The 11096-nt window shown below is 30.6% G+C and overlaps 1 protein-coding gene and 1 non-coding gene across 2 annotated transcripts; both read right to left on the bottom strand.

Moving 5' to 3' along the window:
* Positions 1-1175: 1175 nt before the first annotated feature.
* Positions 1176-7752, bottom strand: LOC137806911 (probable serine/threonine-protein phosphatase 2A regulatory subunit B'' subunit TON2). The gene is made up of 12 exons (XM_068607289.1): positions 7158-7752; positions 6921-7012; positions 6371-6433; positions 6179-6277; positions 5622-5780; positions 5370-5441; positions 4913-5045; positions 3295-3359; positions 2995-3070; positions 2626-2727; positions 2128-2320; positions 1176-1680 (listed from the first exon to the last, which is right to left on the bottom strand). Exons 1-12 carry the CDS (start codon positions 7294-7296, stop codon positions 1443-1445), a joined length of 1431 nt encoding a protein of 476 aa, XP_068463390.1. The 5' UTR covers positions 7297-7752; the 3' UTR covers positions 1176-1442.
* LOC137808840 (small nucleolar RNA snoR104) lies at positions 1811-1928 on the bottom strand. Its single transcript, XR_011080739.1, has one exon. It is a non-coding gene; the product is annotated as a small nucleolar RNA snoR104 (small nucleolar RNA).
* Positions 7753-11096: the final 3344 nt, after the last annotated feature.

Here is an 11096-nt window from a genome sequence, read left to right as displayed (position 1 = left end):
TGATAGGTCATCCAAGATCGCATCGATGTGTTCAGCAGTAGAAATGGAAGTGCCTATGGCAGAGAGAGAATCGACAGTCTTCTTGATGTCAAGAAGATAGTTAGCAACGGATCTTTCATTCTTTGGTGTGCATAGGAGAAGACGAAGCTTATTAAGAGTTGCCCTTGTGTGATGCATAATACGTGAATAAACTATTCCAAGTGGGAGTAGAGGATTCAAGACCTACCATTTTGATCAAGATGGAAAAGGACATTGATGCAAGCAACCACAGTACTAATAATTGGTCTTGCTTATGATAATGCAGATATACAGTATTGATGGTGGGTTCTTGATTTGCAGTTTGGAGAAACTGTAACGACACACTATCTCCAACCAAGAATTGTATCTGGTCGAGCCCTCAGAGAGTGGCAAAGATTTGTTGCTTCCAAACCAAAAAAAAAATTCATCAGTTAACTTGAGAAATGATGCAAAGGTGGTGCAACCATTGGAAAGGTCGATTGAGAAAGATCAGAGGAAGAAGAAGCGGAAGAGTTCATGAGAGAAAAATAGTTCTAGATACCATGTTAGCTATTGTAAAGAAAAATAATATATTTGATAATATGTGTTATACAAAGGATAGAAAGGGTATATATATAAGATTACAGAGCATAGCATGTATACGTAACTGAATACTTAATTGTCTAATACATGTCAATCTATTTTACTTTACTCGCTTTTAACAACGTGAAGAGGATAATTGTCATATTTCTGTCAAAATGTTACATAATATAAATTTTTCAAACAATTCATGTATTAGAACTTCAGTTTAATTATCTTCTCCTTAATTAGTAATTTAATCTCTACATGTAACGATGATCTAACAGAAATGTGGATAAAAACCGGATTAAATAGTTTAGGAATTCAGATTACAAACTTTTATAACAATAAAACTTATTAAAATATCTCAAGATTAATTTATAGAACCTGTTTACAACTTTCCAATAAAGATTAATTTAATAAAACAAACAAACAAACAAGCCTATTCATGCTTCAACTGAATGCGCAATTGAAGGAAAAGAAAACTTAACCAATTAATTTTCATTTATTGTAATCACAAGTATTTTTTTCCCGAGGGGTGTCAAATTTATAACATTTCAATTTATTGTAAGAATCCTCTTAAAAGTATTAGACATCTCTTAGCATAGACAACAAAGCAGTATCATTACTTCATATCCAATCATCATAAGCATTTGGCTAAAGTTTAGGATCGAACTTCGAACCCATGGCTACACTACATACACACTAATTTATGATGTTTTTACAGTTAACATGTCGAGAAACACAACTAATTCAACATTTAATAATTCAAACATATGAGCAGTTTACATCTTGTGATTGTGAGGAATCCTAAGTTGGAATGTACCCGACGCAGAAATTTTATGTTAGCAAGTCTCTGATCAGAGTTATTCTTCTTCAGGTTCTTCTTCCTCCTGGAGAAGATTTTCTCTATTGTCATGAGCCCAGAAACCACGCACATCTATGAGCATGCTGGCTACAGTTCCACCCTGTTTGCAGGTCAGTAGGTCTGCCAATGTTATCTTGAGTGGATCGACTGGCTTAACCATATCCCAGATTTCATCCCTTACATCTTCAATACAAAGTTCATAGTTGCCACCCTCAATCCATTTATGGTGTACATCTCTGTTTTTTCACAAAAAAAGGGCTAGTCAGTGAACACTTGAACTAACAAAGTCAAATTATGACTATTAAATGCAATCCAGTCAAGGCACGTCAACCATCTCCGTGGGTTTCATCTTATAACTAATAACTAATGTGTGTCTGTCTTTTTGAGACTTACAGTACTTGCTCAAGCACTGCAAGCAGGAAATAACAGTTCTTCTCTATAGGAAGATTGTATCAGGCAACATCTGGCCATCTAGATGCTCCCCTTCTATTCTTCCAAAATAATAGCATTAAATAATCATTTCTGGTTTAGAAGTTTGATAACTTATTGTACAAGAAACAAATATTATCACCACATGTAAGTGAAAATCAAAAAGCCCAAGAGAAGTAAAGAAAGCAGATACTAGCAAAAGATTGAGGTAAATACTTAATAAATACTAGTATACCAACAGAATGACAGTTTACCTGAAAAGGGAGTGAATGTCAGCTGTAGTGAGGTAACCCCTCCCTTGAAGATCAAGGCAACGAAACAAGTATGTCAAGCCTTCTGGGGTGTCTTTGTTTTCTAAAGCCAGAACAAAGTCCAGAAAACTCTCAAAATCCATCTCTCGAGCATTTCCACCACCACTCTTTCCATGACGAATATGTTCATCATATACTACAAAAAGTGCATTTGTTTTAGTTTTTTATTTACAAATGAGTATTAAACTATCAATCACAGACCCATATTAAACATTGTTTTAACTAAACCAAGATTATGTTCCAATTCAGGACTAAAAATTAGAAGAACGCAAAATAGAGAACATATAAAGGGCATCGACCACAACTATAATTACCAATAGGAAATTGGAGGAAACCAGCATTTTGGAGTTCAGAATACGTAAATACATGTCCGTGCCAATGGTAAATATGTGCCAAAAATTACACCATATCTGAAAAGGGTATTGTCATAGTAATTTTTACCTCTCTCAATAAAAATATCAGTCAGGGTCCCATCAGCATACTCTCGGAGCTCTTGCTTGCTTAATGTACCATTAGTATCTTTATCCAGGGCAAGAAACATGTCTGCAGAAAAATTCAGAATGAACATAAACACAAATGAACAGGAAATAGTTTTAACCCTACTTATTCATAATTTCAATTCATGAAATTCCGGCTAGTCAATGTATGAGTTTAATAAGAAACTCAGTAAAATTTGATAAGAAAGTTCCTTAACACAACACATTGCATTGAAAATCGTATATAAACAAGCAATGATGGACTGACGGACTGGAATGGAGCAGAGGCATTGGGTATATGAGTCTGAATACTAAAACTATACAGAAAACCCACCACATATGCGTTGAGCAGAAGTCAAAGAGAACCAATTTTCGGCTTGCTCTGTGTCTGTAACTTCTTCTTCACTTTCCTGAAATACACAACATTATAATAAAAAAATAAGTATTCAAGCTTATGCAGAGTTAGAACAAAATACAGTTAACGGTTCTTATAACAAAGCAAAATAATCATGTGAGGCAATGCTTTTAAACACCAGAAGGTCCATGACAATATTAACCTACAGAGAGAGGAAGAGAACAGGATAACATGGTGTTTAGTTCCAAAGATATTAGGAGAACTTTTTAAACAATCTACCTGGTGAAGCTCCATGAGTTCCTGGAGACAATTACTAAGCAACACTTTCTTGATGCAAGCTTTTCCTATATGAAAAAAGAAAACGTCTTTCATAATACTACGATAAAAACACTCTGCATTAGCTGAAATTCAAATAGCAAAAGTGCTTGAGCACAAACGAGCACAAGCCTTTAAAAGATAAATATAATTAAGCTATCATAAATCAACATTTTCTCATGCCCAAACTACTTTTTTACTGACCCTTACAACTTAACTTGTGAACCAAAACCACCAATCAGAACAATTTTTCATTTCTACCTCATAACATGAACAAGGTTCAGTAAAGCACCCTACCTTGTGCTCAAGGCCTTATTAGTAGTAAATTACTTGCAACACAGTATCTAACTGAATATTCATGAAATAAACTGATCAAATTATGGAATCTAATGCTAAATATCCTTTAGGTTAATGAATGAAAAGTAATTTATAGTGGTGTTCAAGAAACTAATTTGCAATAACAAGCTACCATTGTCAACGTAAAATTCAATTTTGTCTCATGAATAACGTATAAGCAATAGGCAACAGGCAGGATGGCAGCACCACCCAATGCTAATTCAACGAGTTTTATGGTGCAGAAGTTTATAATATGGCATTCAACTTTGGTGGCAATTGAATTGGGTTAGAATCTAAGCATCATTTGCTTATATTTGTTGTGGGAAAGTATTTGGGAAGATTATGTGCTTGAACAGTAATTTATAGTGGTAATCAAGAAACTGATTTGCCATACATAAGCTGCCACTGTCAATGTAAATTCAATGTTGTATCTGGAATAACGAATAAGAAATAGGCAACAGACAGGATGGCAGCACAAAATATTAACTAGATTCCACAATAAACCAACCAATGCTAAGTCAACGTGTTTTACAGTGCAAAAGTTTATGATATGGCAATCAACGTTGGTGACAATTGAATTGGGCTAGAATCTAAGGATCAATTGCTTTTATCTGATAAAACCCTGTTTAGTGGACATTCTGTGCGAAAATATTTGGGAAGATTGTGCTTCATCAAGGTCTCATTTTGTCATTGGTAGTAGCACACGTAGGATTCTGAAAATGGAAAAGGTTGGATGGAGAATGGCAATAGATGTTCTCTAGAATTATAATTATGACCAGCAAAATGTTGATTAGATGCTCCACGAATCTCAGAAACAATAGTTTAAATATTGGAAGGTTCTCCGAGTAGTTGAGTTTAATGATTGATTAGTAGCTTTCTCGGGTCAACAGTTCACTTTAACAACAATTCCTAAACATCGTCCCATATTTGGATATTCTATTACAATGAATATTGAAAATGATAGGATTGAAAGCTGTAACAATTTGCAAACTGCCATGGAAATATTGAAGAGAACTATTTTATATATTCCTTACTCAATTTCTGTCTTTTTTTTCTCTTATTTAAAGAACATACTGAAAGCTAGATATGAGTTATGCTCCTTTGGATTTATCACAATATATTTCTATTTATTATTCTAAAATTAAAAAAGAAAAACTTGTGTAACAATACAGAATTTCAAACAGAGGAAATACAACCATGAAGCACCATCAAAACTTAAAAACTAAAATATAGCAGCCATGCAAACCTCGTCTATGAGGATCACAAAAGAAGAAGAATTTGTGTGCAGCAATACGACAATACATCTGAACAAAGGCAGCAGGCATGTCACGTAACTGCGCCAAGTTGGGTATCAGACCTCGTATATAGGCCTCCATTTCCTGAAGTAAACAATAATAATAATAATGAAGGTTAACATAATGATTTTATATGAGAATGTAAGAAATTGTTCAAATACAATTTTTTTCCAGCTTCATATTCAGCATACTAAATAAACCACTCCAGATGTTACAATTCTCAAAAACTTAACTTGACCAACAGAGGAGTTTGTTCACGGTATAAACTTAAGGTTAGAAACATAAGAACCATATGCACAGAATACATATGTATATGTGTACAGAAAAATAAAAAATGAATAGATGAGATAGTGAACTTATAGTTCAACTTAAAACGATTGAAAGCCTAACAGCGATAAGAATTCATACATGTGGCTGAAGAAAACCATCAGAATCCTCATCAAGCTCACTCATGTCAATTCTTGCCTGTGTAAGTGAAACCTGCATAACCATAACCAGTACTTAGCTGTCACAAACATCAGATATATCCATCATGTTCAGGTGCATGCAAACAACACAGTTTTAATGAAGAAACTATAACACAGCTCCATTTATGCTGAAATATTCAGAAGAATTAAACAGGAATCCCACTGAAATAATAAACATTGGCAGGTGACCTACCGTTCGCATCACATAAAGGTAAAAGGGTAGAATAGCAATTCTTCCCAGCTCATCTTTCTCAAACTTCATAAAGTTTGAAGGACTGAAAAACCGTCGACATTTAGGACCTATTTGTTCTGTACATACAGAAGCAATGTGGCAAAAGTCTTCATAATTCATCTATAAGAAACAAATTGAAGTTTGCATTAGGATTGCTGTAAAAATAGTGCATAAAGCTAAAGAATATCCATATAAACAATGTTGGTGTAACTTGGAGATTATCAAGGTGAAAATCTTGGCCAAGTAATAAATTAGGTGAATAAAATCAACTTATATCTCCCATTCAACAGGAAAAAAAAATTAGATAGACAAATAGACATCTTTGAAGGTAGAGTAAATTTAAATCATCACTGTGAAACAAATAAGATTGTCTCAGCAAAATTCCATAAGAGTTTTGTGGTAGATTTAAAAGATTTATCATACTTTTTATAAGTACTTTTAATAAGGCAAATCTAGTTTAATATGCCGTAAAATCTAGAAATATCGAGAAGAAAAACACAAATGTGAAAATGCCAAACCTTTTCTGCACCAGTGGCATCATCAATCACACAGTTTTCTCTTAGGCACACCCACATAGCATCCAAATCATCAGCATTCAGCAAAAGATCCGATTGTTTCTGTGCAACACACACTGGAAATGTCAACAATTAAGAAAATATAAACTCTTTAAGCAAGTATAACCAAAAAAGGGGTAAGCCAGAACATGATACCCTCAGAAACCGATACTTCGCCAATCTCTGGACTCTATGACTGATTGATCCATCTTCGGGTTTCTGAATGAAGACGAGAGCTTATCAATGTTTGGATCACATGAAGGGTCTCACATGAATGCCAAAGAAATCCAAATCTAAAGTTCAAAAATCCATAAACCATCCTATATAACCTGTAATGATAGACAAAATGACCCATAAAGGGATACATTACAACGCACAAGAGTCTGTTCTGTCGGCTATAAACATCAGAGCACTGGTAAATGACAGCTCTCTTATCAATTTGAACTCAATCCATAAACTAGTCAATCTGCGTGTTGTTACTTTTGTAATTACAACAAGCATATTCATACGGAAATACTGTGAGAAAAAATGCAAAGGCAACCGTAAAGGCGCCCGTCCTTAAAAAATTAAAACACAGCGATGTCTTCATGAGTCCACCATCGGTAATAAAGTATAAGAATGTAATAATTGTACTCAGTGCAAGCAATTCGTGCATAAAATATACAAGAAAAACGAATATGATGAAACGATGCTTTATTTCACGTGCCTTCTTGTAGAAACTTGGAATTGTACCAGCTTCGGCGCTTTTCTTCTGCTTTTCTTTGAAAATGTCGAGCAGAATTCTCTTCGTTTCGAGTTCTGCGGAAGGGGGAGAATACATTGAACAATCATTAGGGTTTGAAAAAAGAACGGTACTCTAATTAACGGATTCCTGATTATGACGACGCCGATAAAATTCATCTACAATAACGAAATGTAACCCCGAAATGGGGCGGATACTGACCCATCAAGGCTTCGGATCCAAGACCGGCGCCGGATCCGATGAAACGGCGAAGATTGCGGACCCATAGCATGGAGGAGGCCGGAGGAATTTTCCGATGAGGGGCGTCATGGGTTTCGCCGTCGCTGGAGCCGCTGTACATGGCGAAGTGAAGTCGTAACTCGTAACTAAGTAATTGGTTGGAGAGAGAGGATCTGAACGAAACTCACTCAAGTTTGTTCTCTTTCGGCTTCAGCTTCTGAATTCACCATCACATAATCTTCTCACTCACTCACTTCTCTTCCCATCTAATCTACCATTGGATCCCTTTTACCAAACCTCTCTTCCTCTTTTTTCAATCCCTAACCAAACTAATTACTTTTTACTCTCATTTTTAGCATCTTTTTTAGGTTATTCACAATTCTTAGATCTACCACTTCAAATTTTTATACACTTCTAAATTTAAATTTCAGTGTTGCATTTTTTAAGTATTTTCTATGGAAAATTTGAATTACAGGAATAATCATATGAAAATACAAAAATAGTTTTGATTTTAACTAAAAGAATCACATCAATGAATTCACAAAACATTTCATCAACCTCACACACTAGTCATTCCATTTCATTTTTACCCATAAATATATTTATAAGAATTTTAATGATAAAAATAATAACAGCATCGTGCAATGCTTAAATTCTTCAGTAAATTAGTTCAATTAGAATATCATAAATAAATAAAACCTTTAATAAACTTGTTTAAAATAAATATGAAAAAAAATATATTAGCATGATAAAAATAAGCAATTGAATCAAATTTATTTAAGTAAAAAAAATCAAGTTTTCTTATATATAAAAAATTTCAATAAATTTGAGTCAGAAAATTTATAAAGAAGAAAAAAAAATATATATATATATATATATATATGTTCCTATTACATATACCAATATCTCTCAAATTTTACCATCGCCCTTCAAAAAAAAAATTAGTTATAAATTCATCCTCCTCTTTATTTTTCAGATTGAAAATATTGAATTTTCTAAACTTTATAAAACATATTAAAATTAAAATAACGTGTGTTATAATTATTTTTACTGTGTTTGTACTCTTCTTTAAGGAAAATGTTTATAATTTTCATCATCCAAATGTAAGTGTAAGATTTGGAATGCATATCCCTGTTGAAGGCCATTATTAAACATCAAGTTAAGTTTATACCATAAGATCACATAGACATGACCTAGTTCATATATTGATGGATTTTTTCAAAATTCATTGGTAGCATAACTGATCAAAAAATTACTGAATAAAAAAAACTTCGTTTCTCGTTTCTTCAATCATTCAAATTGTAAAAATGAATTTTCCAATCATACAAAAATTTATTTACTTTGGTAAGCAACTTAAGAACCAATTAGGAGAATCATATATATGATTTTTTTTACACTTTAATTTTTCTTATTCATTTGGCATTATTATTGTAATCTGTATAGGATCGTAAATATATTATTATTTTTATTAATATCTTTAAATTTGAGTTTATCGTACATTTTAATATAATTATTTAAATATAAAATTTTGTATGTCTTTTAAATACTATATAATATGATTTACAAACATAAGGTAAACATAAAGTAAGTCAATACAATAAATAAGAAATAAAGAATTATTGTTTTTACTTTACTTTGTTATCAATTCATTTTAATTATGCTCAACTTTCTTATGAATTGACCTAAAGTCTATGTTTCATTATGATGTGATTGTGTCCATTAGAAAGAAAAATAATTAATACATATATCGATGGTAAGTAAAACAAAACCACCATTTTTTTCAGATATCACAAAATTATATATGATAAATATATAAAAAAATAATTATAATAGTTTTAAAAATGACATCAAATATTACTAGTTACTCTTAAAAATTAAATAAATGTGAACTTGAGGAAACAACATAATTTTGCAATGGTATGGTCCACATTAAATTTTGCATTCATAACAATGAAAATAGAAAATAGTTTGAAAAAATACCGAAAATTTTAAATATCATGAATTGAGTTTCATTCAGTCAAAAGTTCAAAAGTTCATATTGTAAAATTTAAATGAGCAAACTATTCTTACATTGCTTTTTCATTAATATTTTGGTATTCTGCACCTTTTGTTTGCATGTAATATTTAATTGAAACATGAACATTTAGTTTATTTAAAAGAAAGTTAGATCATTTTTAAAAATTATAAGGAAGAAAAATATTTTAAAAAAAGTTTGTCTATATATCATAATACACAGTGACAATATTAGAAAAACATATAAATGAGTGAGAATAAAAAGATATATACTAACAAGTTTATAAAATATTAAAAATATATAATCAATTACCAAAAACTAGCTAGTATATGTAAATAAAGATAGGAGATTCAACATTGACCACAACTCCACAATTAAATGTTTATGAATTCGAACTAGTTTTAAGTTTAAGAATTTTAAGAGATAAATTCATATATGACATTATTTATAGATTAGTCATTAGTTTATTCTCATTAAGCTCAACACTTATATAATGATATTTAGATAAACTTATTATTCTATATTTATCATGGATGCCTCTATGTTGTTTAATCGTTGACATTTAAGTTATACAAATGTAAGAAAAACAACATAATTATACTCAATACATGATAAAATACAAAGACACGTAGTATTCCAAAATACATGGCAGATAAGATAATTATAATACCCTTTGAAGTGAAATGAAATAATATTTATTTCACACATATTAAGTACAAAATAAACTTATGGAAATAATACTTCATGCATTTTTTGTATTTTTTGTGTAGTTAATTTTTGCATTGTCATAATAAAATAATTTAATACAACAAATGAGAATTAGAAAAAAAAAATATTAGTAGGTTTAGAAGGTATTATAAATATTTAAGAAATTGTCAAAAAAATATTGAATATTGAATATTTAATTTTTATCAACAACTTTTATCTCATTGTAGGCCTTTACAAATTGCAAAAGATAAACCGACCTATGACATTAATAATCATATTTCATAAATTAAGTCTCACTAAAAAAAGTCTATATTGTAGTATCAAATTCAACACATTATTCTTATTTTACTTTTTTATGAATATTTTTATATTATTCAACTTCTTTTAATAACCTAAAAAATAATGTAGATTTTACATGTGATCATGATAAATTGAACTATATTTAAAATATATATATATAACTAATTACAAAAAAAAATATTAAATAAAATTAATTTTAGAAATAAAAAATAAATAATTACTATATTGACTAAATTAGATATTATTTTAAAAAATAAATAAATTATTAGTATTTAAAATCATTTCTATTATTAATAAAATTTATAAATTATTTAATTAATACTTAAAATTTTAAAATTAAAATTAATATATATGATATGACCACGGAAGAATCATTGTCATTGACAAGTAAACATCTATAAAGTTGTCATTTTCATCTTTATAACAAATCACAGGCAATATTGAAATTTATAGTTTTCCATAATACTTTTCAAAGGATGGTTTGGTCTTGTTTGTTCTGAAACCATAACATTACTGGGTGTATTAGATTCTACCCTGACAATAAATATTTTCTTATAATTAGTGCAAAAATAATTGGATGTGTAATCGAAGTAGTAGAGTTAGAATGAATCCTCTGTATATCAGATTACATTGTCCTTAGTAACTATGTATTTGTTTGGAATTTGATGTTTAACCCATACATTAAAGGTCTAAGAATATGATTAATAGTCTAATCATTTGTTATAGTGTAAATCAAAATGCTCTCATATTATTTTGCGTACATATACCTTTAAGGTTTTTGTGAACAAAGTGTCTTTGATAAACCAAGAGCTAATACAAAATGCATAAATGCACAGTTAGCCTGAGAGAGAAATAGTAAAATCAAGAAGAAAGAATGTGAAATGGGGTTGAAGACACTT

Source organism: Phaseolus vulgaris, chromosome 3 (assembly GCF_000499845.2).
Source record: "Phaseolus vulgaris cultivar G19833 chromosome 3, P. vulgaris v2.0, whole genome shotgun sequence".
Taxonomy (NCBI): Eukaryota; Viridiplantae; Streptophyta; class Magnoliopsida; order Fabales; family Fabaceae; genus Phaseolus; species Phaseolus vulgaris.
This window is presented reverse-complemented; position numbering and strand designations above follow the sequence as displayed.

What these genes read in the sequence shown, in the direction of transcription:
- LOC137806911 (XM_068607289.1), bottom strand. Translation starts at nt 7,296, where the DNA reads ATGTACAGCGGCTCCAGCGACGGCGAAACCCATGACGCCCCTCATCGG. An exon ending in TTGTGATCCTCATAGACGAG is followed by an intron (nt 3,360 to 4,912) that starts GTTTGCATGGCT and finishes TTTTTCATATAG; the next exon opens with GAAAAGCTTGCATCAAGAAA. An exon ending in TTCTGCTCAACGCATATGTG is followed by an intron (nt 2,728 to 2,994) that starts GTGGGTTTTCTG and finishes ATTTTTCTGCAG; the next exon opens with ACATGTTTCTTGCCCTGGAT.